Raw genomic sequence first — 27037 nt, 5'->3', positions numbered from 1 at the left:
TTAATGTTTCATGGAAGAAATGCAGTCGGTTAATAGCGACTGATTAGGCAGCTTTTTTTTTCTTCTCTCTCTCTCTGTCTCTCTCTCTCTCTCTCTCTCTGTCTCTCTCTCTGTCTCTCTCTCTCTCTCTCTCTCAAGGGGAATTTGCAAACGTACCGGATTGTTTTATGGCTGCGCAGCGCTGCTGAGGGAGATTTTCCAGCCCAGCTCAGAGGCACAAAACGCGGGGAATGCAGCGGTAACATCTCGCAAGTTTTTATTTTTTAAAATTTTTTGTGGATCTCAGAGACGAACGCGGGTATCGAGAAAGTACCGAAATCAAAGGTAGGACATTTAACTTCCCTCCGGTTTAACTTTTAACTCATGCCGGGTTACTCTGTCGCGGAGTCTAAGCGGTAGGTGACTGAAGTGCACACATTTGTTCGCTTCCTATTTCGGGATGTTGAGTTCACAGGTAAGTGCGCACTCCGCCGCGGGAGGAGAAGAAAAAGAAAGAACTAGGTTATTGAAATCCTATAATTATATTTTAAAGGGGAAACCATGTGTTATTACAGCAGAACTTCAATCTGCTCTGCCCGTCACCACCCAACACAGACTACCAGCAGAAATACCGTCATTCATACAAATACCTCCAAGTACAGTCAGGCCACCAGACATGGAGCCCCACAGGCACGTTATTATTTTCTAGTTTAGTTATTATTAAGGTATTTCAAGAAGAATACTTAGATTATTGTCTATCCTCATATAAATGAGTATATTAAATATAATGGGCAGGACATTAATATTAATCATACTTATACTGAGAAATAGACATTTTGCCCTGCTGCCTAACCATTTTTATTGAAAATGTGGTGCTCATATTCTCATTTTCCTCTGATGAGTTGACTAATAACATTTGGTGACCATGTTTATTTATATATTTATATATATATATATTTATTTATCCAGTGCTGTCTTTCCTTATACCTGTGACTCTTCATGGCACATAAAAAGATGTGTCTCCACGTCCTTTTGATTACACATCTCCTGGGTGCATATGTATTATTAACAGTGAATATGCAGTGTTTGATAGGAGGAATCGAGATCAAGCCTCCCTGGTGAGCAGATATAAGGCAACTGTGTGATTATGCCAGGAAGCCTGCGAAGCTCTCCCAGCAGCCTCTGGTTTTAATTTCTAAACGTTCAGCGCACCAGTCATTTCAGTTTCATCACAATGTTCACATTTTTCATGGGGAGCACATTTATGAAAATGTGTCACACACAAATTAATGCCTTGTTGTGAAATATAATGAACATTTTGTGAAATCTCACTAGTTTTTCAGCATGAATACCTCTCCCTAAAAGCCCTCTTTTCGAGGCTTGTACCGCGGGCCACTGGAGGCCTTGGCTACATGGATGCCATGAGAAAAAGAAAAGCCCGTGGGATGGCTTATAGCCTGAGCAAAGCACACCTTCAGGGAGACAATTTAATGGATGTTGTGGACTCAGCTTTTAGTATTCATAATTTATATGTGATCCTCTCCAGCAAAGTGCAGATGCATAATGAATGCTTGAGTTAAGGTCTAACAGTTAGGCTACGTTTCAACACCCCTAAACTGTCAGAAATTGTTTCAGCGAGGACTACCTGTTTCTTTGAACTGTCATGTATTTCACTCGTCAACTTCTGAAAGTACGTCGACGTGCTTTGTTGAAAGACTGAGAGAGAGAGAGAGAGAGAGGCAGAGGGAATCACTGATGAGTCTTGTTATTTCCAATTTTCTTATGAACATGTGGATGAAATGTATGTTTAAGAAAATGTAATATGTTTAAGAACATGTTCATGATGACGACAAGAAGACATCAATCTCCTTTTTTTAGACTTTTTCCATGTGACTGTGCTTGCACACACCATTGTACAGTCTCAACACATACCTCACTACATTTGCACTTTAAATAAATAATAGGGCTGTCATATTTTCCAGAGCAGGTGCGAAGATTTGGACGTTGTTCTCTCCTGCCAAACTATACGTCTCGCCTTGGAAGGCTGCAGGCCAAACTTCTGATCAGAGAGATCAGAGAAAGAGAGAGAGAGACGGAGAGGGAGAGTGTGTCTTGCCTGTCCTTCCTTCTTTTTCTGTCTCATATTTCTCATGGGGCGCTCTATAATAATAGTTCATTCCTCTTTCTTTTTTCGTCCAGATTTAGATCTCTGTGGGCTACCTGCATGACTGTTACCATGACAGCATCTGGAGCCCAACTCCTCCTGTTGGCCTTATGTGTTTACAGAGGCTCGGGCCTGCAGCAGTCTGCTCCGAGGGTTCGCCTCTCCTTCAAAGGTGAGCTCATACAGATTAACTAAAACTCCTCTGACAGCAGGGATCGTCGTAATAGTTTCTTTTAACCCACAAAGTCACCGGCGCTCACACACAAACTCGTGCACGCGCCCGTGCACGCATCCACACCAGCACTTATGTTTCCTCTTTATACATATGTAAAGAACGTATTTCCTGCCCCATGTCAAACAGTGCAACCCTGAAAACAAAAGGTGGATGTTACGTGTGGTTGGTTACTGGTAGTGCCCTTCGACAGAGTTTCTCCCCACACCCTACAGCCCACACACACTGCAGTCTGACCTGTCACTTCTTCTTTGTTTTTGATGTCTGACATGATGACACAAGAAGGAAACACCTGAAATTTGATCACAAGAGCAAAATGAGATTTTAGAGATGTGATGTTTTGGCCTGGAGGCGTCAAATCCAAAATGGATAGTGGTTTTAAAGCCCCTTTTTTGTAGGCATTTGGGATTTTCCCATGTAGTCTTCATGTTACAAATATGTGGATGACACCTTTGATCAGAACAATGCTGGATGATTACAGTTATCTCTGCATCTCTATCATGTTGTCCCTTCACATGTGGACGTGAACGCTCACAAACACGCACACACGTCACACCTGAAGTACCTGCAAGTAAGAATTAGAGGTGTGAATCAGATTTATAGCATGCTTTCATGTGGAGGCGAGTCGATATGCTCTGGTCCCGGGTCCGGTCTAGGCAGCGTTAGCGTTGTTTGGTGTCTTATCTTGTTCAACTGCAGTGATTCAATGAGAAACTTTGAGGATTTTGTAGGTCTGACATCTGAAGCAGATTAGAGGTGAGCTAATCATAAAATCTGCGGTTGATGACAACTAGCAGTTGGAGTCTACACGCCGTGCTGTTTTGAATTCAACTGATTTTATAAGACTGAAAACAGCTGTCTACATGCTGTTCGCGGCTGTCAAACACGGCAACGCTTCCATTTGTGGCTTGAGAGAGTAATTGCAGAGCATTTTTATATGACCTTTGACACTAATCCCCTTTCGGTAAACGGCTCAGTAGTCTGACCAATTACACAAGTTTGGTCTTGAACTCGATTGTGTTCCTCCCTGCGTAAGATACAGGAATTCACATCTGCACAGAGCTCTCCGTGACAGATTCATGTACCGGAGCTTGTTCAGAGCAGCTGATAGGTGTTGAATTGTTAGATTGTCGGTGAGGTTTTTCCCGATAAAGCAGCCGCATTCACAGCCCTCTGCCGCCCTTCCCCCTAATTCCAAACAAAAAGGAAAAAAGTTGGATTTACTCCCCAACTGTTTTCTGCCACTCCAAGGATTTATTGTTCATTGTTTGTGACACCGAGTCTCTTTGTTCCCCGAGGCGCCTGTGGAGGAGGTTTTCGGGGCGGCTGGAGGACATGTGACTCTTCTGAACGAATGTGTGACACTCTGGGGTACAGGAGGCCTGCAGAGGACAGAGATCTTACATTGTTTGCTCTGTTGCTGGGAGGTGGTGTCAGTTATACACACTTCAAAGGGATTGACTTGGGTCTCATTTGATAGAATTAGTCAGCATTGCTAGAGAGCAAAATGTGCAGCGTAATTGAAGCCATGTTTTAGTATCTCATGCCCTCGCGCTGCTGTCACCAGTTTGTTCATACTTGAGCTTGGCCTGTGACTAAACAGCAGTGGTCATTAGTGCCTCAGTGACAATATGTTGTCAAGTTGTAACACGAGAGCTTATAGTGGCCCAGCTGTAGCTTCATGCTTGAATCGTATGTCCTTCCCAGTGTTTCCCTATCAGTGTCAGAATGTTGTCAGGGGATAAGTGTTAGCTGAATGTTTACCAGATGATGGCAGTACATTGTTTGCTATTTTCGGAGAATGGAGACATGTATAGGGGTGTGGTGTTTCCACATTTAGCTCGTTCAGTGAATCCACTATGGCCCAGTGGAGCCGGGCCAGAGGCTTGTTATCCTGTGTTTACCTCTCAGGAACAGAACCGGACCTCTTCCCGCCTCCAAAGACTCCGTCTCGTGTCGTGCGGAGATCCGATTGTGTCGCTTATTTTAGTGGCACCTTGACTGCATCCTGTTAACATTGACCTCAAAAGGAAGATGGCAGGCACTTTGATGTAAATAAAGATTGTGCTTCCTCTTGAATCCCTGTAAGCCGGCTTCTGAGGGTCTCTGTGAACATTTGTCAGCACATAAGCCTGCTGTCTTTAACATGCCTACGCTGTGTCCCAGTGTGCATATATGGTGGTCAAAATCTTACATACAGTATGCCACAGATGTGTGTGTGTGTGTGTGTTGCTTTTTATGTGTTTAAAATGAGGCGATGAATTGTCGGATGAAAGACTGGAAACAAGTCACATTCGGAGGCAGAGTGCAGCACACAGTCCATTTGTCTCGCAGCAGATGAAAATTGTTCAATCAAAGCTTTCAGGAGAACAAAAAAAAAGGAGAAACATTTTCCACTGCAGCGTGTCTTAACAGGTTACGCTCTGCTGAACACAATCCTGATCTTAAGAATTAGCTCCGAGTTCCACTGACCGTGCTTCCTAAGGGACCTGCTTTTTCGTCTAACTCCACCGGGCATGCGGTGCCTTAAACTCAATCAGACAGTCAGGACACATAAAATATTGAGATCTTAAAAGCGAATATGTTTCTTAAAATGAAAGTTGAGTTATATTTAATCAGTGACACACATTTTTCCAGAGAAGGGTGTTGTTCAAGGGACCATAAGTTCATCCAAGTCAGTAATGAAACATGTTAAAGGCATAAAGGGTATGATGTGAATAGATTTTCGAGGGGTAACCTTTGCTCCCCCTGCTGTTGGTTCTCCAAGTGGGGTAGATGTTGTGTTTTTTTAACAAAGCTGGAACACTTTTCGCACAGAACTGATGGACACAAAGGCAGCGCGACCCTTCAGTTTCTCCTTCAACACCAGCGACTACCGCATCCTCCTGATGGATCAGGATCAGGGCCGTCTGTACCTGGGCAGCCGGGAGTACCTGGTGGCTCTGGACATGCACAACGTCAACAAGGAGCCACTCATAGTGCGTACAAACTCTACCAGCTTTGCTTTCTCTTAAATCCACTCTGCTATTTGGTATGTGGCATTAAGTCTCTAAATGCAGTGATCCTTAATAATCCAGTATTTCTGTTTTCGAAAAACACAGATCCACTGGCCGGCATCTGCTAAGAGAAAGGGAGAATGTCAGATGACTGGAAAGGGAAGACAGGTGGGATCATGTATTTACATCCTGCTCTTTCAACAATCGTAGACTTCTGCTTTCAAGACGGGACAATGAGGATGACGATGTTTGAATTCCATTTGTCTTACTCCCTTTTTGTGCAGGGCGAATGTGCCAACTTTGTGCGGCTGATAGAGCCGTGGAACCGCACCCACCTCTACACCTGTGGAACAGGGGCATACCAACCGATCTGCACGTTCATCAACAGAGGCTGGAGGGCAGAGGTGAACACAAAGACATGCGATTTACCGCAAAAATCCCTCGGCAGTAGGCATGGAAAGGGTTGTCCTGCTAAATATTTCAGGACTACAAACTGGGACACTGATTTGTTTATGATTTCCCCATGCTCCCTCGTGACGTTTTAGCGGTCTATTTTTATGCCTGCTCTCCCTGTCTAATCTGCCTCTGCAGGACTACCTGTTTAGGCTGGTCCCTGGGTATGTGGATTCAGGGAAGGGAAAATGCTCCTATGATCCCAAACAGGAGAGCGTTGCAGTTCTGATCCGTAAGACTTGCTTCATTTACAGGCAGAAAAGAACACAGAATCGTATCAAATTCGTTACGCTACTAAAGTCTCATCTTTCTATTCTCTTATCGTCTCACCTTTGCAGAGGGTAACCTATATGCAGGGGTCCATATTGACTTCATGAGTACAGATGCTGCTTTGTTTAGGACCATGGGAGGGAGAACGGCAATCAGGACGGAGCAGTATGACTCCAGGTGGCTCAACGGTGAGTAAGTGTGGGTTTGAGCAGGTAAATCTTGCTGATTACAGGTTATAGTTCCTCTCATTTTATTTGACAACCACTTGCCTCAATCCTGCCTCCGCTTATCTGGTTTTATCTCCTAGAGCCCGTGTTTGTTCAGATCCAGCAGATCCCTGACAGCGCAGAAAGGAACGACGACAAACTTTACTTCTTTTTCCGCGAGAAGAGTCTAGACTCGAGCGGCGGGGCGAGCCCCAGCATCTTAGCCAGGGTGGGAAGAGTGTGTCTGGTGAGCCGAAACCACATCGTATATATGAAGTGAAAATATATGCAGCTTACCTTGTAATATGAAACGCATTGTAAGTATTGAGCCGTGACCTAATTTCCTTCCTGTCTAGAATGATGAAGGAGGGCAGAAGTCCCTGGTGAACCGCTGGACGACGTTCCTGAAGGCGCGTCTTATCTGTTCAGTGATAGGAGAAGATGGAGTGGAGACACGGTTTGATGAACTACGTGAGGCCACAATAAAAGAAGCACTGCGTTTAAACTGATAACATTTTAATTGCAACTGCTTTTACTGTTGCGTTATTGATTTCGTATCATTCCTCTTTCAGGGGATGTGTTTATTCAGCCCACACAGGATGAACGAAACCCTATGGTGTACGGCCTCTTCACTACAGCAGGGTGAGTGTTTTTTTGGAGGCCTGGTTGATAAATTTGCACCTCATGTAACTGTCTTCCACCTCTACCTCTTACCCTAATTGTCTGTTTCTGCTCAAGCTCTGTGTTCAAGGGCTCAGCAGTCTGCGTGTACTCAATGGCTGACATCCGCAATGTCTTCAATGGGCCGTTTGCCCACAAACATGGCCATAATTACCAATGGACAGAGTACACTGGCAAGATTCCCTACCCACGCCCTGGAACAGTACGTTTTACGTCACATTATTTCCAAAGTGATGCAATCAAAGAAACCACAGACATCTAAATCGGCATCAACAGAAAGTTAACAGATGATTTAAACAAATGTATTCATAAACAAACTCCACCTCCTCTTTCATCCCATCCAGTGTCCAGGGGGAACCTTCACTCCTGGTATCCGTTCCTCCAAGAACTTTTCAGATGAGGCTGTGAATTTCATCAGAGCCCATCCTCTCATGATCCATCCAGTTTATCCAATCCACCGCCGCCCCCTGGTGGTGAGAACGGGCGTGGACTACCGCTTCACTGCCCTGGTGGTGGATCAGGTGGACGCCGTGGATGCCCGCTACGAGGTGCTCTTCCTGGGTACAGGTGAGACGGCTGCCGGGCTGGTGGCACTGGTCCTTAGTTTGGCAAGAAAATGTCGATCTTAAATATAATTTCTCTCACTTCTAGATCGAGGCACTGTCCAAAAAGTTATAGTTTTGCCCAAGGACCCAACTAGCATGGAGGAACTGACACTAGAGGAAGTGGAGGTTTTCCGGGTATGTCTAAATATGTGGTCCTGAAAAGACAAAATACTCCAATCTCAAAGATACAATCTAATTGATTAATCTTTTTTGCTATTGATTTATCTACAGACCAGAGCTCCAGTCAAAACAATGAAGATATCCTCTAAAAGAGTAAGCAAATTCCTCTTAAAGACAAATCTGTCTTACACCAAAACACAACCGCAATGAGTTGAGTTTGTTTTGCTTGTGTCACCACAGCAACAGCTGTACGTGTCATCAGATGCGGGGCTGACCCAGGTGTCGCTGCATCGCTGTGGTGTGTACGGCAGGGCCTGCTCTGACTGCTGTCTGGCTCGAGACCCCTACTGCGCCTGGGATGGAGAGAGCTGCTCTGCCTTCACCCCGTCCACCAAAAGGTCAGCGACGTCACAGTGCACTGTTTCTAAACTATGACGTGAGGATACGTTAAGTCAACTTAATTCTTAATTCTCTTTGTTTCAGGAGGAGCAGAAGACAGGATGTTAAACATGGCGACCCGCTGAGGCAGTGCAGAGGCTTTAATGCCAAAGGTGTGGTAACTTTTTAGTGTGTTTAACGATCATGCAAATTTGAGTTTGTTTTGAGCAGTTGTCGCCATTTCTTCTCTCTCTATCTGTGCAGTGGAGAAACGTCTGAGAGAAACAGTGCAGTTTGGAGTGGAGGGCAGCAGCACCTTCTTGGAGTGTCAGCCTCGCTCTCCCCAGGCCACCGTCAAGTGGCTCTTCCAGAGGGAAGGAAAGAGGAAAGTGGTGAGGAGGAACTATTACATTTTAGGAAATGTTAAAGGAATAGTTTGACGTCAATGATACCACTCTCATATCTGACTAAATATAAGTCTTGTCGACACGTGAAGTTAACAGGCAACAGTGAGCTTTAGAGGTGCTGGTAGGTGCTGTGTCCCCGTTTTCAGTCTTTATGCTAAGCTAAGCTAAGGGACTACTGGCTGTAGCTTCATATTTACAGGAAAGACATGAGAATGGTATCAATTTTCTCATCTAACTCTCAGCAAGAAAGCGAATAAGTGTATTTCCCCCAAAACAATATTGCTTTAAGAGCATCAATCACCTGCTCATTTGTAATCTTTTTTTTTCTGCAGCTCAACCGTGTGGGAGGCATTCTGAAGACCAACCATGGTATCCTCCTGAAGTCTCTCAACCAATCAGACGCGGGGCTCTACCACTGCCTCGCCACTGAGAACAACTTTAAACATACAGTGGCTCGCGTGGCGCTGCGCATCCTGAATCGAGACATCGTGTTAGCTCTCACTGCTCAAGATGAGGATGTAGAGCCAAAAACTCGCCAAGCGGGACCTTACCCGCAGTCCTCCCTCGTTTCCACACCCTTCCCACCCGAAATTAGACTGATTAACCAGTACTGCCAGTCCTACTGGGAACAGCTCAGTCCCAAACAGCAGCAGCAGCGCAAGCGCACCAGCCGCAGGCACACAGAGAGCCAGGACCAAGGCCTTGGCTAGAGGACGGGACTGACGCTGTCCAGCACTGGCCTGTCTGGACTTTATGGTGGACTTTTATGTTTGACACGCATGTTTGTGTATCACCTCCATTCATTAGGCAGGTGATGCTGTCGTGCTGTCGTTAAAGTACTATATTGATGGTTTTGCAAGTGTCAGCCTTGAAAATACAAAACGTGTGTATATTTGCCATTACCTGCGATCACTTCCCAAAGAATACTGTACATTTTTAGATTGATATTTTATCTTTCAGGTATCAGTTCATGTCAGTTTGACATTTAAATCAAGTTGCAGACTTGATACTCAAGATTGATCATCTATCATAGGGATTATAGGGATTCATTTCTTCTGGTTGGTATGTTCAGGTGCTTGTGGGAAACCATAGTATCTGTGACCTGAGAATCACTGTGGAAGATCAACATATTTAGTGCAAGAAATTAAAGAAAAAAAAACATTTAAATGATCTCTTTCACAATGTCCATGTTTGTGTCTTCTATGTATGATTTTCCAATAACATGGCTTGTGAAAGCAGAGGTTTTTGGCAGCTTAAGTGTCAGATTTTGGATGGTCCTTGAATGCACCATCAAAGAAAAGTTTTCAAAACACAATAACCATGCAACTATAATGTTACTGTGGTGAAAAATAACAAAGACAACTTATTGTGATGGATCACACATTTCACACAAGTTTGTTGTTGTTTTGGAAAATGGCCGACTGGGATGGAACATATGTGCAGCATGTAGTTAAAAGGCTTCAACGTGCAAAACCACGCGTATGGTGCTTTCAAGTATCTTGAAACAAAAATGTAATATATTGATTGTGAATATAATATATATGGTCATTGGATTACTCTTGTATTGTATGAAGATAGTATGATGATAATATGATGCATATGTTGCATGCATATCTGTTGTTGTTTGTTGCAAGTTGTACATTTTACTGTTGTTCTGTTTTTAACCTTGGTGTGTAATGATGTTCGTAAGGTGTAAAGTATTCTGTTAAGCTAATTCCATTGGATGTTGTTATATAATGACTCCCTTACTGTCCCGTGCTCTAGTGACCTACAGTATGTGAGTGTTGAAGATACGTATAGCGTACAGTGTTCTTCCAGTTATGCACTTTGTCGGTGGTGGTATTCGAGGGAATTGGGGATCTTTGCACAGATGTATGAGAAAATGATACAGGAGCATAATGTGTTTTTTTTTATGTACAGTATGTTATAAAAATGGGAATGAAAGTGGCTCAGATTTAGCATTGATTGTTGGTGTTCTGTCATATGCTGTATTTACAGATTTTTAAAAAGGCTCTTTTTAATGGGAGCGCAAGGAACAAGATATTTTCCAGGCAGAGCCACCGTTCACCTTCATTGTGAGTAACACAGTGCTATGTGCTGTCACGCTGATGAATCCTACACTGGAAATGTTCGAACAAATATATAAACATTTCAGAATTCTCTTAAACTTGTTTTCTTTCACTTTCAAGTCCTTTATATTGAATTATTTGTTTATTTAGTCATCCACACAGTTGCTGTCATATTACATATTGCTATTTTTGGATCTGAAATCCAACAACGTGTAACAGTATTGCAGTTCAGAGGTTTGTAACTCAAATCACTGCTGAACTAAGTTCAAAATCCACGCAAACAAGAGCTTTCAGTTCAGTCGTCCCATTCGTCGTCGTCATCGTCTTCATCTCCACCCTCATCTTCACTTTCATCTGAAAGAGAGGACAAATATAAATGTGTGAGACTATATGGCCCTTTTTGTTCAACTTGCCATTGGTAGGATGTAATTAATGTTCTAATATTTACCAGAGGAATGGATGACTTTACTCCTCTTCTGCATGACCATCATGAGAGCACCAACGATGCCCTCACCTGACTCTGGTGCTGAAGGCGGAGCTTGATCAGGGCTCTCTGTCACCTGTAACGCACACCAGGAAAGAAGTACAGCGCTTGAACATGAATATCTGCTGCAAGTGTCCACGCAAGATTTTAATTTTGACGCATTGCAGCATGACAGTAAAGACTGGTGTGCTTATGTGTGGCATGTCTGAAATGTCTTTGAGAAGAGGAAGTTGCTTTACATTTCTGAGCTTCTTCCCCAGTCGGATCTGATCCAGCAGAGCTCCTCTGCTGTCTCCTCCTCCGACGGATGGAGCGGCAGGTGGCGGTGGGCCACCGGAGAGAGGAGGAGGAGGTGGGAAATCTGAAGACGTAAAGTTTTGGGGAGGTGGAGGTGGAGGGGGCGGAGGAGGAGGTGGAGGTGGCCCTCCACCTCCTCCTCCTCTGCTGGGTGTAGATGGGACAGGAGGAGGTGGGAAACCCATGGATCGCTGGCTAGACGGTGGCAGGGGTGGAGGCAGGTTGTGGGAGGAGGGTGGGATTGAGACATGAGAGGACATTGAGGATGGCGGTGAGAGGAACTGAGAAGGTGCAGAGTGCGCAGGTGGTGGTGGCGGAGGACCACTTCTGCTTGTTGGAGGAGGTGGGGGTGGCACGCCTCCACGTGCTGGAGATGGATGGGGGGATGGGCTCCCTCGAGGTGACTGGCCTGGGATAGGAGGCAGGGGGCCAGAGCGGCCTCGTGGAGGTGGAGGGTTTGGAGCAGAGGGACTGGAGCCCGGCACAGGAGGCAGAGGCCCTTGTCTGCCAGGTGGAGGTGGTGGAGGTCCAGAACCTATCATGCAATGGAACAAGAAATGCATAACCATTCAGCCCAAGCTTTAGACAGTTCCATAAGCCTGCGGGGAGCAGTGAGATTAATAAGGAGGAACAAAACGATGCAGTGTGAGTCTGACCTGCTCTGTTCACCTCCCTTTTGACCGCCTCCATGCCTCCAGACTGCTCAATGACATTGTAGATGAGCTGGGAGGTCTTTTCATCCCTCATCTCAGCTTCACTGATCCCAGCTTGAGAGAGCAGCTTCCACAGGTCAGGGTCAAGGTTGTTGGGATCCCAGCCGACATGAGAAACATGCCTGACAGGAAGGGAACAAAAGGGGACGGAGTGATACAGTTACACAACATCCTCTCTAAATATTAACCAAACTCCACTGCCAACACATTCAAACATTTACTTAAATCCACTGGGCGCCCCGATGTCTGCTTTGGAGAGTTTGCTGCCCTTTTTCTTGTTCTTATCCTTCTTACTCTTCTTTCCTTTGCTGGTCAGACCTAAGGAGGCAGCAGTGGGTGAAGGCATCGAGCGATAGCGGGAAGAATGGATGTCTGGGTTTTGGATGTCCACTGTGGCCATGTGAAATGAACCAGGGCTACCAGATGATGCTTTTTGAGGAGATACAGAGTATACACGCAGGTTGGTTTGTTATTGTTTTTCAATTTCGTGCATCATTGGTGGCAGTAAACATTACAGAAAAGATGTGTTGAGGTGAAGGAGTTACGCACCTTTTTCCGGTGGGACTGGAGGCAGGGAACCTCTGTCTAACAGTGACAGGAAACAGGAAAAGAGGAAACAAATATTTTTATATTTATACTTTGCTACATACGTAAATACAATTACGAAGTCATGAAATGTATTGCTATCTCACCACTAGACGGCAGGGGGCGCTGTTTCTTGTCTGTCAATAACAAGGAAGTGAGAGAAAGCATTTTGCATCACATTGCCACACGATAAAACAATATTTATTCACCTAAAATACATAAAACATTTCCTCTTTAAATGATGAAGTATGAAATTATTTATGATTTATCAACCCATTAGCACCTGAGAATTTCTGTTTGATGGATTCAGAAGTCCCTGCAGTACGCTGCTTGATAAATGTTTCAGATTTAGGCAAAAAAATCAACCTTTATGTTGATTTAAATTGTGAATTATACATTATTTTCCAGGACCTTATCGCAAACAACATATTAACCCAAGAGCATATACAAAAACATATTGAAGTTGCAAATATGGCTATGTATCATCGTATTAAAGATGTATTTCATGCTCTCCAATTCTAAAAATAAACATCACAGTGGTGTCTATGACCCCACTGACCTTGACGGTTGTTTCTTTGGTTGATTTTCTCCTCGACAGCATTTTGGAAGGCTTCTGCTTCCTGTTGCACAGCAAAGTTCAGTCCGACTTGGCAGTCCTGCATTGTGTAAGGAATGGACAAGGAATCACATCAGACAAAAACTGTATTTAAAATTTTGTGATCTACTGATACGAATGATTGCAGGACATCATAACTCAACAGTAACTTGAGTTGGTAGAAGAGCTCAAATGAGGGTGTGCTTACATCTGCAGCAAAAGTATGAAAGTACGGCTGTGGCGAGGAGTAAATAATTTGGTTGTAGAGCTCCTGCTCCCAAACCTGCCTCCCTGTCTGTGGAAAAACATGGTTAATATTTCAGCCTCTCGATAATACTCATGGCAGTATAGTTTAGAAACCTTCTAAATTCACAGGACAACACATGCACCGTGATTAGATCATCAGTCTAAAGAAGGCCTAAATATTCTTATGCAGCCTCGTAATTAGATTCTTGGTATAATGGCCGCATTGTCCGAGACTTTACCTTCAAATCAAACATCCGTATGAAGTAGGAGCGCTGAGGGTTGTCTTTGATGAGGCAGACCACTCCAGTGTGCTGCAAGCTCCACATGGATGGACTGTGAGGCAGAGCCATAAACAGCTGTGCTACTGTAGTGGCCATGGACTAAACACAACAGACAATACATACATTGAAAACAGTTTAGTGCTGATAAGACACTTGAGAGTATATTATTGCAGTTCGCATGTAAATGTGTAGTTCTGTGGTGACGATTCACTTCCTTGTCTGCATTCATTTGTTCAGATAACAACTAGAAGTACTTTGATGCTCTTTAATTTACCACTGAAGGTATAAGTCATTAAAATATGCCGCTCAGATCATTTTTTTGTTTGGTTCTTATTCAAGTGTGACACAACTGTGGGTTGTGTTTATCTCAGTCAGGAACAAAAGCAACTTCTACTCGACTGTTACTGACTAAACGATAGTGTCTAATTCTGACACCAGAAGAGGAAATGGTTCAGCCACAATTTCCTGTTGCAGCTACCTTCTTTTTGATGACCTAATGTCAGCAATCCATGTTAAACTGCACTGGCATCAACATATAGATTCCTTTAAAGAAAATATATATGTCAAAATAAGACTGGGATTCAAATGTACCTGATTATCTAAAAATAATTTAAAAAAGTAAGTTCCCATGTGATTATTCAAATTCAGGGTACGATGTTTAACCATTAAGTCTTGAGGCTGAAAAAATTTGCATGTTTTATGCAGCAACCAGAATAACCTGTATTATCTTGGATAGCTTCTCCTTTCTCATTTTTACAACAAACTCTTCCAGCGGAAAGAATACAAATGAGGACAAATACAGCAGGATATAATTCTCTCGATGGGCAATCCCCTCCCCGGTCAGTTCAGAACTTACAGCACACCTTCTGCCCAGCAGCTCCTCCACCTTCTCATTCTCCTGTGGGCTCAGCAGAGAGCTCCGGGCGCTCTCCAATTTAGCTTTAGATCCACGGCTCATGGTCCTCTGATAAAGGTCCCAGTTTATCTTAAATTAATGTGTACAGCATGTGAAAAAGCGTCCTCTCTACACTGACAGAATACTAAGCTCTACAGTCAAGGAAGTTTCTCTTCTCTGTTATGTGCACACATCAACTCAAAGCAGGAAACGGCCAACCGCACTTCTCTAACCCCCACTTTTCTTCTTTCTGTCAGACGCAGAGCACGAATGAATGTGTTACTTCCATTTTCAGAGGGAGGCAGTGCACTATTGCGCTTCTCCTGTTGCGAGTACGTTCATTTTACAGCCACGCAGACTTCTGTATGTATATCTCGTGTATGTAACGTTTTAATAAGATTGAAAAGCAACTCAAAACTTCTGTACAAATGAAAGACATATTTTATTGACAGATAACAACATTCAAATTAATTTAAAAATGTACAGGATGACAAACTTTAGTCAAATTTTAAAGACAAAAAAAGAGAAAACATTCTCCATTCACTTAACTTAAAAACCATAGGTCATTATTCCCCATACTGAACAGCTGTTGGGACTACTAAAACAGACACAGCATTTGTAACACTGGGATGTTTGTGTATAATTTACATAGAGAAAAAAAAGTGTGTTACACCCTATTTTAATGTTAAATTCTTTGGTTTGCTCCTAGGGATTTTTTCAGGAATACATACAAAATTGCACAAACCACCTTTCTGTGTCTGTTGACTCTCATATGATTGTCTGTAACTGTCTGTTTGACCTTTATGGATTGCGGCTGATCACCACAAATTGCACCAAATCTGTTGGATTATTTATAAAAGGTCGCCTCAGACTCGTCATCTTTACAATAGTCAAGTGTCAGAATAGGTTAACAACATATCACATTAAGAACATTAATTAAACTCCATGTAAAAGTCATTGAAAAATGTTCTTTAGGTACTTTGGATTGGTTAGTGACTAACCCTCGCTGGTCATATTTAGCTGAATCTGTGAAGTTCAGGGAAGTTTGGACGACCCCGCACCAGCACATTTGACAGCCCTAAATGTGTAATGAAATAACAACTGATGAATGAACACACTGAAATGCTGAAATATCAAATTTCTGTCCTGTAAAATCTGAGATGGTGGGGAAGTAGATTTGAAGGGTTTTGGCAGTGACTGAGCTATTCCACGGAACTGTACACATCCATACTCTAAAATGGGATTTCCATTTGAGTCACGCTGTTCCCATTCATCTTTCTGCATTTCTACACGTGCCTCCAGACAACATCTTTGCTGCGAGCTGTGACATTTTTTCTTCAGAATTATCACATTGCTTTGTGTTCTCTCCTCCGTTACTGGGCCTTCTGTCTGCCCCATCACATGTCAAAACGCTTGCTTTCTTTCTTTCTTTCTTTCTTTCTTTCTTTTTTTTATTGTTGTAGGCGAAGGTTCTTCACATATCCTTCGTCTTGTGCGGCCAAACTTTCCTGTTTGGCTTTGGATGAGAACTCGGCAGATCAGGGGTAATTTAATGACAGGGAGAACTTTGGTTGGCATTCTGTTCGTAGCAACTCTGCTCAGTCGTGGCAGCTAGTGCCCGCCTCCACTTCGAGACTCTCCAGAGACCCAGTCAATGATGATAAATGACAAACTCATGACCATGAAGATGAATCCCAGTGCAGCAAAGCATGCGGCCTACAGGAGCGGAAGGAAGGAAAACATCTGCATGAACAACTCCTTAAAAAAGATACATACAAATTTAAATGATAAATTCATAGTATCCTTGATGGCTGAAGGAACTGAGTTGTACCTGAATCTTGGATCTGGACAGAAAAGGCTCCTGGTCTTCAGGAACAATCCGGACGTAGAAGATTCCAGGTAGGATGAAAATGAGGCAGGGGGCAGATGTGGCTCCTGAAGGAGGAGAACAGAGAAGTTTATTTAAGGTTGCACACAGTAAATGATTACACAGTTTACAGATGATATAGTTATATAGCCATCCTTCCTGTGTAAACATACCGATGAGGCCAAAGATGTCCCGGATGGAGGGCACGAAGATAACGAGTAGGTTGACCAAGAAGAGGAGACCAAATGCAATGCCGATGTGTACGACCCATCGGAAAGGCTTGTCAGGGAACAGGATCTGGAGCAGGGCCCTGCGGATCTGCAGGGGCAAGGAGGGAAAGAGGGACTATGTCATGCCTTTCTTTACAAATAAGATCACAAACATCGAGGCTGATAAACAAAACCATATATACAAGTAAAGGTTATTCCTGTTTTATCACCACAGGTAACATCAGCTCCGCCTTCAACACAATTCAGCGGCACCAAACTGTGTCCTCAGTCCCTCCCTTTACACCCTCTACACAACTGGCTGTGCCAGCCCTTCACCCATCACCACACACTCAAGTACTCTGATGACACTGCCATACTTGGACTACTCAGCGACAACTATTACAGATCAAAACTCTATTTCTCACTTCACACAACGATGCAGGGATAACCACCTGAGCAGCTTCAAATATCAAATATATCATTGTAGACCAACAAATCACTTCTATCCATAAATCCTCCCAGCAATGACTCCATATCATCCGTAAACTCAGAGCACTGTCTGTTGCCCCCCACCTCCTGCTCTTGCTGCTTTACAAAAGCATAATTTATACCGTCCCGCTGTACTGTTCCACCTTCTTCTTTACCATGTTAACCAACTCCAACTGAAACTCTCACACACTGCCTCCAAAATCATCCGCCTTCCCACACCGAGTCTCTCAGACATGAACCACAGAGCCATCTCATGCCTAGCACACTTCAGAGCTCGCTTCAGCAGGAGAAGTTGTTGGGTAAAGCCGCTAAGCCCCTATACACGTCAACTCCATCCCAACTAGCAGATATTTTACGTCACCTGTTAAAGGCAAATTATGTGCTTCGATATGTTGTGGGGAGAAACCAGAAGTGCAACATACTTGAAAGTTTCAACCTACAGAGAGACGTTCAGCAGCAGCTCTCTGTGCAGTAACTCAATATTAAAGGAATCATTCAACATTTCAGGAAATACAGTTTTTGCTTTCTTAGTGAGAGTTAGATGAGAAGGTGGATGCCACTCTCATACCTGTCCATTCAATATGAAGCTGGTTAGCTTAGCTTAGCATAAAGACTGGAAACAGCCAGCCTGGCTCGGTCCAAAGCCGGCCTACACCTCTAAAGACTCCAGGAAGTCCCTGCTCCCGGCAAAGAAATAGTCTGGCACAAAACCCCCTCGTAAAACTGCTGTTGTTATACGGATTAAAATAAATGAAATACGAGCTGTGGGTAGACTGATCTTTTAACCTTGGGACAGAGCCAGGCTAGCTGTTTCCCTGTGGTTCCAGTCTTTATGCTAAGCTAAGCTAACTGTCTCCTGGCTTCATATTGAATGGACAGACAAAAGAGTTTCAGTCTCTGCAAGAAGGTGACATATTTCCCAAAATGTCAAACTATTTCTTTAATTCTGCTGTGTCTTCTTGATAATTCCTTGTAAAGTGTAGTGTGTCTGGTGTAATTCTGAAGTTTAATAACAAGAGAGGGTTAAAAAGCCCCATACAGTCAACACACTGTCGATACAGAAACAGCTGGTTGCAGTTTCACTCTGGCGGGAACAGCACTGAAAAATGATCTGAGACACACGTGCATCCTTTGGCAGCATCAGTTACGTGCTATAGAAGGCTACATCAGCAGTGTGTTGGGCTTGTGATGTGCAGATTGTAAGTTCAAGATCTGCCTCGACAACATTGTTAGGAGGTGACGAAAGAGACCTCAGTCAAGACTCTTTAACGCTGTATGTGTCCACCTCTGATATGAACATGGAGCAGTAGTGTAACTCACGCCACTCTGAGACTTATAAACTTAAATTTAGAGAAAATTGTCTTTGTATTTGTTATAAGAAGGCTTCACTATAATTACGTGAGGTGTATACTGTGTGTATATAGAGTCTATATATTCATGTGCAATGGGGCATTTAAGTTTCAATCTTCATCACGTATTCTTTTAAGGCTGCAACTTCAGGTTATTTTCTTGATTAATCGATTCATTATTTGGTCAATAAAATGTCAGCAAATAGAAAAAAAAATGGCCATTACTAGTTCACACAGCTCAGTTTTTTGTTTTGTCTGAGCAACAGTCCAAAAGATCCAAATATATTCAGTTTACTATCATAGAAGACAAAGAAAACCAGCATATCTACTGGTACTTTACTGTATATCAGTATATAATTATTAATTTGAGAAGTTGGAACCATTTTGGCTTAATAAAACGTCTTAAACAATTAACTGATGATCAAAATAGCTGATCAATTTTCAATCCATTGAAAAATCAATTATTCAACTAATCATTTCAGCTCTATCTTTGTTTTTAATCTCCACTTTTATTGATTTTATCTGAATCTACCTTTGTTATTATGTAACGTGAGTTGAATTTTAATGTGCGGAAAAGTGTAAGGAAATCACAAGCAATATCGTTATTATTCCTGTTGTTTTAAATATAAATATTCTCACTAAACTAGTGCGACGGATGTCTTACCGGGAAAAGAACCACGGGGACAGTCAGAGTGACGGCCACCAGCACAGCCAGACGCACACAGAGAACCAGGACATCCAGGGGGTCCACTCGGATGTAGGTGTGTAACAGCTCTGACTCCACAGCACCTACCCACAGAGAAGCACTTTGACGTATTTCACGTGGCCTAGTTCCTCACTCTCAACACTGGGTCATTCATTTGAAAGTCTTGCCTTTCACAACATCAGAACAAGGTGACCTTTGACTCTCAGGAGTAAAAGAGTATCTTACCATAAAAGGTGAGGTAACCAAAAAGAGCAGTTAGCAGGTACATGACAAACATGGCCATGACGGAGATGTTGGCAACATTCTGCATACGTTTCTTGGTGGCACTATGGTAAAGGCAAGAAAAATGACATTCATTTTACTAAAAGTCTTAATGCAGCTCTCTGTGTGCCAATAAAGAAACAACATTTAGACTTAATGAAATGGACGATGACATTCTGACTTACTCTCGTAGCTCGGTGTAGATAGGTAGCACCTCCGGGTGGCAGACAAAAGCGAAGGCCAGAATTGGGATGGTGTACGCTGTCTAAAAGCAAAAGACACCAAAGGTCAGTCAGAAACCCACCAAACATTGCTTGAAGAAGACTAAACATTTCAAGTCCAGCAGGGAACACAATTAAACACTTGTTTTATATCCAACGCTGCTGTTGACATAACACACCTTAATGCTGTTGACATAACACGCTCTAGTGCAGAACATGTGGCAGTGAATCTGCTGTGCTAACCAAGAAGTAAACACACAGCTGACAATTCAGGAAACCAGACGCTGGCAATGTGAACATGTTTTTCCTCTAACCTGTGAGTTGATGGTAAACATTTTGGCCTCACAGACGTCATCTGTCCCATTAATGCCAGTGTGGTAGTCAACAGTTACGTTATGATGTTCATCACCCAGCGGACATGGGATGTTGAATTTCTTGTAGATAACCTAGGGAGACAAACCCATTGGTTAATCAAAGATAAATATTTAATGAAGGAGCAGTTGGTGGTATTGTTTGTATCTATGCTGGCTCAATAGTTAAGACTCACCGAAATTAGGAAAAACACCATGCAGGAGAGGGAGAAGCCACTTGTATAGCCCAAGTAACCTGTGTTGCAACGATAATAAGACGTTGCAGAATGATTTATGGCCTTAAGACAGATTTTGGAAGTGATAATACTTCAATTTCAGTACAGGACATGAAAGTAAACACAACAAAAACAGGGTAGTGGAGATGTATGAGGTATATGGAACAGAGTATATGGAATAATGTGTCAACAGAATGAAAAACATACCGAGTTGTTTCATGAGTGCTAGAGGAAGGATGATGAGAATGCTAACAATGATGATCAAGTAGTTTCCATTCAAGAACCACTCTCTAAGGGACAGCCGGACAAACAGATGAAAAAAATCAGAACCAAACAAAAAATGAATACTACTGAATCAAACATGGTTTATTGTCAGGACATCATTTTGATACTCACCCCGTGTTTTCCTGTTTACTAAGGAAAGCTTGAATAACCAGTGGGAGCTCAGACTTGACGATGAAGAGATAGCTGGACATCGCTAAAAGGAAGTGAAAACAGTCTTATCTTGTGTCACTTATTTAGGCATGTTTAATCTTATCTGATTAAATACACATGCTTTCACTTACAGATGTCAGACATAAACATCAAAGGGAGGAAATGGCATGACAATACCTCCGATGTTGTGAACTGTAATGATGCATGCGGCCAGCACTTTTCCTGGGGGGCCAAAAGCCCGATTCCCAAGCTGCTCATAAGCTCGGATGCCTGAAAAAAAAAACCCACAAACATTAATACATATAAGAGTGTGATACGGTCTGAATGCAGAATTAACTCTGTGGTTACATAATAAGTTATATGTGTCGAGTCCAGCTCTGGCTTACCAACAACTCCAGCACATTTCAGCAGGAGATGAATTGAATATGCAGACAGAATGGCAATGGACACCAACAGAATTCTGAAACACACAAGAGCGGGAGTCTAAAAATCACATGAAGGAAATGTATCAAGGGTCTCACAAATTTGCTCACTATAGAGAAATAAATCTATTCCTCAGAAACTTCTTCAGAAACTAAATTCTTGTAATTGTTGTTTTTTTCACCCACACAAGTGAGTCTGGCTGTGAGAGACCGGCTCACCAGCCAGCCTCCACCCTTCCCCCTGCTACATAGCACAGGACTGATCCAGGCAGGCGTGTCTTGGATCTGATCACTACGGGCTATTTTTAACCACTCAAATCTGATTTAGGGAAGCTGCGTGTGTATGAGCTCTAATGTACATTTGACAGATCAGGCTTTGTACAGTAGCAGTTGTGTATACAGTCTTACACCTGCAACTCACACAGGTAGACACACAGAAACACATGCATACTCAAGCACAGAGCCCCCGCCCCCTCCCCCGCCACCACACATACCTGTTCAAACACAAGTACACACTCAGACAGTCAGATGAGACACACACACCCCTGTGGCCCTACTTCTAGCCTTATAAGGACCATCTATCGACTATCCAACCTGTATCCATTAACAGAAACTGATTCTGATGTTAACCTAAAATAATGATTATTTCTACTGTATTTATAGAGGCACAAAGAGCTTGACAGAGTTAGGTAGCTAAAAGACTGGGATACACGCAGCAATAAAAAAGGAAACTTGCAAAAATACAGATATTGTATGTAAAACTATGTAACAGCAATGAAATAATGAAATAATAAAAGGATTACTTTACTGACTAATAAAAGCCATTTAGAAAATAGCCCCAATAGTTGCCCCAAAATGACTTCAGTTTGCAAAAATCTTCCCTGTGTCAGTATACAACTCATAAACTCAAACACACACACGACAAATATTTGCATATTTGGCTTTACCCGAATACTAAAGATATAAATATAAATCACAAGAAGCGGAAATCAAAATACTATTGGCCTCTGTGCTGTGAGCAAATACATGCACCTTCATGGGTAGAAACACACACACACACACATACACACACACACACACACTGACAAATACAGACACGCACAAAGTTCAGCCAAAATAGGCACTGTGAGTTTGGCTTGCATACTCACATAAAAAGAATGATTCCAGTGTTGGACATCGCAAAAGCCAACCCAAGAATTCCACTGCCCATTATGGCGTTACTGAGGTTAAAGATGGACATGCCGAATGAAGTCTTTCCCTCGAACTGCAGAGGATGTCACACAGACAAATCAATTCATAAACAAATCACACATCAACACATATTTACAGTATCTCGTTTTACTACGGCAAGTCAGTCTGACTGATGCGTTTCCTAACATATGGCCGAGCAGAAGCACTCACATCTGTAAAGTGGATTTCTTTCTTGACACCAGTTTTATGTGGGAGAAACTCCTCATGTTCAGCCATGGCATCCAGCCCATCAAACCTACAATGGAAAATAAAAGAAGACTTGGAGACAAAACACACAAGCAGGCAGAAAGGGAGCTACAGAAATACTGTGGTTTTTATATCTGGCAGATATACGTAAGAATAATAAAGACATTTAAAACAAGATTTCAATTCCTTGAGTTGAACTTTCAACACCTTTGCTGTGATATGGTGCACCTGCATCAGTAATTACTCTTCATTTGTGAGTCTTACCCATCCTCCCTGCTGTGTCCATTCATCTTCTGAAGCTCCATTCTGGTTGCCGGCTTTGTGACTTGAGAGACTTTGAGGATCTACTTTTGCTGGACTGAAAGAATCCTCCTCAAACTTTCACCTGGCTGGAAGTAAAGAGGAAACAATAGTTTAATTTATGACATACTTGTCTTGATGTTATTGTTTTTACACAACGTAGATAACTTCCCAACCAACATCATGCATTGATCTTGCCAACTTTCCATTATTTGTGAAGCAAACTGCGAGTGGGCTGACCTCAGCATGTGTTTTTAACTCTTTTACATTGCTTCTGTATGCATCACCTCAACTTAACAAGTTAAGACAAGATCTCAGAATGGGTCTTCCAAGAAGCTGAAGGAGAATTGAGGTGTATTTATGCAATACTTTTATGAGATGGATGTAAGGCATTGGCTCCGGTCAACAACACAATAAATATAAAGTAATGTTACAGTGGCAGACTGGTAAATACCCTCAGCTTTTTAAAGGTAAACATACTAGTTATTTGTACTTGATCAGAAGGAAGCCACGACACCCAAGAAACACCAAATGTGACTAATGTAATACAAACAGAAAATGCTATGTGGCTTCAAAAGGGCAGACCTATTTATAAAGTCTTGAGACACACAACACTGTAATTTTTCTGCTTGCCAAGGATAACAAGAATGTTGCTTTTTTCTTTTGGCGATGCAATACTTTTATTTTTGGAGTTCTGCTGCCTGCTTCGGATATGAAGATAGAGACTTCCAGATTACTGTGGCAGTTCACAGAATAAAATTTCAGCTAAAAGGCACACTTTTTGCTTGGGATGTAAGTCCATTTAAAGCTTGTGTGACATGAAAGGCTTTAAATAACAAATGTTGTCAGAGGACTTATGTTGCTCTAATCTGTTGTGGGCCACACAAAGCTGGCATGGACGGACTCTGGGAATGAACGTAGGACTGTGCTCCTGCCACGGGGTCATGGGATACTTCCCTTCTCTGTGTGTCAGACTGCCCCCAGGATTTTCACATTTGACCCCTAAGGACACACTCACGCTGCACTGTGCCATTCCTTAAGAGTTTCACACAAAAAACTGCATTTTTTTATATTCCTACTCATCACAGAACAGGCCTGTTGACGTACAATAATCCATACCGCTTGGAGGTTGATAGCAGTGGGCCACAGAGATAAATAAAGGGTTCCTGTATAAATGCTGCTGTTTTGTCTAAATACAGAGTAGTCTTTTCCCTGCATACTGGCCTCAGGTCAAGTTTGGTTAGAGTAACTTTCTTTAGCTACATACCCAATGACTTTCCCATGGTCCATGGCCAATACACACACAACCCACAAAGTATAGACTAGATGTCAGGAATATTTTGCCAATTAACGTTCACAAAAAGACAGTTTTGATGGATTAGTTACCACTCTCACGTTGTACAAGGTATTTCTTTTACAACTGGGCCATGATTTGCATTTTCATGTGGGGGAGATGAAGAAACTAGACAAACCTGGTTAACTAGAAACTTGTCCCTCATTATATATTTCATTGGCCAAGAGGGAAGCTCTTAAACAGTGGAAAAAAGTAATAAAAACAAAAAAAGGGCTCCTGTACGTTCCATCTATTTAAACGGCCATCTTCCAAAACAACCAACCCCATGCCATTTTACAAAGTGTTGTAATTAGAAAATATAACTGAATATTACATGAGATAATCTATATAATAATCTTGTCAATGGACAGTTTAAGTCAAACACAGTACATATTACTGTAGCCTTACTATCCAGCAGTGCGTACCACATGGCTCTTGTCTGACGCAAGACCAGCTCACTATTGACAGTTAGCAGTTCCCTTCCCTTCCTCATCTAAAACACAAGGACACACACACTTTTCATCAACTTACCCTTTTCTTTTTCCCAACCCTTGAATATTGACAGAATAAATCCCTCTGCAAGTTCACTCAATTTTCTCTTCCAATGTTTATATATAGCTTTGTTCCAAGGAGTCTCTCCAAAGCTCCTTGGTAGTGAAGAGAGGAGAGAGTGAGGGAGATTAGAGGCTGGGAGGGAGTGAGCGGGAAATGGGAACACCCATACTTAACCCTTTGTTGAACCAGTTACAGGTAGTGTCACAGTTGCTAAGAGACTGTAGGGATCCACTCACCAGGTGTCTGCACTGGAAAGGTGTCAACACTAGTGTCTAAACAAAGGAAGTGAACTGCCTGTAGTTTTCAGAGACAGCCTGCAGTTCAAGACTACAGGTTATAGCAGGTACCCCATCCAATCGACAGGGTTTCTGGTCTGGTCTACTGGGAACTAATTACCATGTCATTACAGACTATTCAAGTAGAAAGGAGGGGCGAAGTGGGTGTCAACTGAGGTGGGCTTTGTTACTGCATGGGCGGATACTCACTGACAGTTTGCATCCTGCTGGAAGTAACAGTGATGGTAATTAGCTTAGGAGATAAGTGCTTTTTTAAGATTGCACACATGTGATTGTGCTTAAGAGCGGAAACATTATGCATGCTTACAAGTTGTCATGATCCAAAACAAACAGTAAGACCTGAATTCACACGTAACAGTATAGAAATGTCAAGACATGTATGTATTTATACATTACATAAGGAGATGCTGTGCAGCACAGCATACTTCCTGAATACAGCAACAAAAACACATGCTCAACCTGTTACTAGTATCAAAAATGTCATCCACTTCCCAGGGACGACATTTCAGTTGACTGATAAAGTTCAGCTTGGCTGAGATACGAGCTTTGTCTGCACACCCAAGAAACACCCACATTATCTTCAATGTCTTTATCTCACTATGACATAGAGCTTTTACTGGAAAGTGTGTCTTTCTGTTGTATCTTGAGGTCGTGCACACCGATGGCAGATTGTTTTTACACCTTTTGTACTTTTGGATTCATTTTTAGAAAGCTGTACATCCTAATAAAAGAAAACTAAATATCACTTCCACATTTCAATCATTTTGTCAAGCAATGTCGAGCAGTTTCCAAGCAAAATATCACATGATCTCTACAGATTGGGTGAATTTTAATAATGAAATATAATTGCAGTCACCTTAAATGACCTTAGAGATTTGATTTGGACAAATCTAGGTCAAAGCAACTAAAATAATAATTTGGTCACTGCACTGTTTGTTATTTATCTTATCTTATTCTTTTACCTTTATATTTTTACGTGCTTGTTGTCTGTCAGATTATATGTTATATGTTAAAAAAATGTAGCACCATCAGACCACGGCAAATTCCTTGTAATGTATGTTACTTGGCAATAAACAGTTTCTGATTTACAAGCATGTGTAAAATACAGTTCAACAGGAGACACTTTGCCTTAAAGATAAAACCATGCATCAAACACTTAATATTATTATTTTTTATACAAACAGTGATGCCAGCATTCGGAGCCAAGATGATCTCCCATTTCAATGAGTCATTTAAAATCCCACCTCTGTGCTGTGAATAATGCCAGCATGCAACAAAAGGGACAGGCTGCGAATGAGAGCATACACAGTGTAAATCCTCAGCTGAAAAGTTAAAGTGAAAAACCAGCACCAGTCAGTATACAGTACATTATCAGTGGAGATAATGATAACAATTTTCTTAGGTATCTCTCCACATGTATGAATGGGAAATTGTGCCATGGCCCAATGCTGGAGCAGCTGTACAGTGCTGGCCTGGAGGCCCTCCTATGGTACTCACCTCTCTAGTAACAGGCAGACAGAGGGATGTCTTCAGTCTACACAGAAGTAACAGGGTAAAAGTGAAGACTTGTTGGCTGGTTTACGTCCAAAATCTGCTTTTCAAAGAGCTGTGAACTAGCTCTCTTCAGCTTTAAAAGGAGAGAGAAAAATAGGGGGAAGGAGGGAGGTAGTCATAGCGCGCGTTAAAACATTTCCTGCCATGTCACAAGTCAGGCCCCTCCCTGCACCTACAGACTGCTCAGGCCACACGTGGTGCTCTGTGACTTTACGAATTACTGTGATCTAATTGTTCACATTTGGACACTGTCAGCATTGATCCTAGTGTTTTACCCCGGGAGCATTTGGAATATTTGGAGTGTTTCTTATGAAACAGAAGCCAAAAGCTCAATTCTGTTTATAATACTCTGCTTACCAGC

At 42.4% G+C, this 27037-nt stretch overlaps 3 protein-coding genes across 3 annotated transcripts; 1 reads left to right on the top strand and 2 right to left on the bottom strand.

The window, feature by feature from the left end:
• Positions 1-306: 306 nt before the first annotated feature.
• On the top strand, positions 307-10658 carry LOC139289206 (semaphorin-3F-like). The gene is made up of 18 exons (XM_070910750.1): positions 307-324; positions 2179-2315; positions 5193-5353; positions 5477-5539; positions 5656-5775; positions 5963-6056; positions 6163-6282; positions 6402-6547; positions 6657-6771; positions 6873-6942; positions 7039-7183; positions 7326-7548; positions 7633-7721; positions 7818-7859; positions 7947-8104; positions 8190-8257; positions 8349-8476; positions 8824-10658. Exons 2-18 carry the CDS (start codon positions 2204-2206, stop codon positions 9199-9201), a joined length of 2232 nt encoding a protein of 743 aa, XP_070766851.1. The 5' UTR covers positions 307-324; positions 2179-2203; the 3' UTR covers positions 9202-10658.
• On the bottom strand, positions 10412-14779 carry wasb (WASP actin nucleation promoting factor b). The gene is made up of 11 exons (XM_070910751.1): positions 14618-14779; positions 13720-13860; positions 13443-13529; positions 13199-13295; positions 12747-12776; positions 12604-12639; positions 12276-12483; positions 11998-12176; positions 11284-11876; positions 11009-11120; positions 10412-10914 (listed from the first exon to the last, which is right to left on the bottom strand). Exons 1-11 carry the CDS (start codon positions 14717-14719, stop codon positions 10856-10858), a joined length of 1644 nt encoding a protein of 547 aa, XP_070766852.1. The 5' UTR covers positions 14720-14779; the 3' UTR covers positions 10412-10855.
• Positions 14780-15111: 332 nt separating this feature from the next.
• LOC139288464 (sodium-coupled neutral amino acid transporter 3-like) lies at positions 15112-26653 on the bottom strand. Its single transcript, XM_070909765.1, has 16 exons — positions 26620-26653; positions 22903-23027; positions 22603-22687; positions 22350-22465; positions 21166-21239; positions 20957-21049; positions 20741-20822; positions 20552-20634; positions 20306-20364; positions 20073-20204; positions 19723-19802; positions 19502-19602; positions 19235-19359; positions 16697-16841; positions 16488-16591; positions 15112-16372 (listed from the first exon to the last, which is right to left on the bottom strand). Exons 2-16 carry the CDS (start codon positions 22941-22943, stop codon positions 16268-16270), a joined length of 1425 nt encoding a protein of 474 aa, XP_070765866.1. The 5' UTR covers positions 22944-23027; positions 26620-26653; the 3' UTR covers positions 15112-16267.
• Positions 26654-27037: the final 384 nt, after the last annotated feature.

Source organism: Enoplosus armatus, chromosome 8 (genome assembly GCF_043641665.1).
Source record: "Enoplosus armatus isolate fEnoArm2 chromosome 8, fEnoArm2.hap1, whole genome shotgun sequence".
Lineage (NCBI taxonomy): Eukaryota > Metazoa > Chordata > Actinopteri > Centrarchiformes > Enoplosidae > Enoplosus > Enoplosus armatus.
This window is presented reverse-complemented; position numbering and strand designations above follow the sequence as displayed.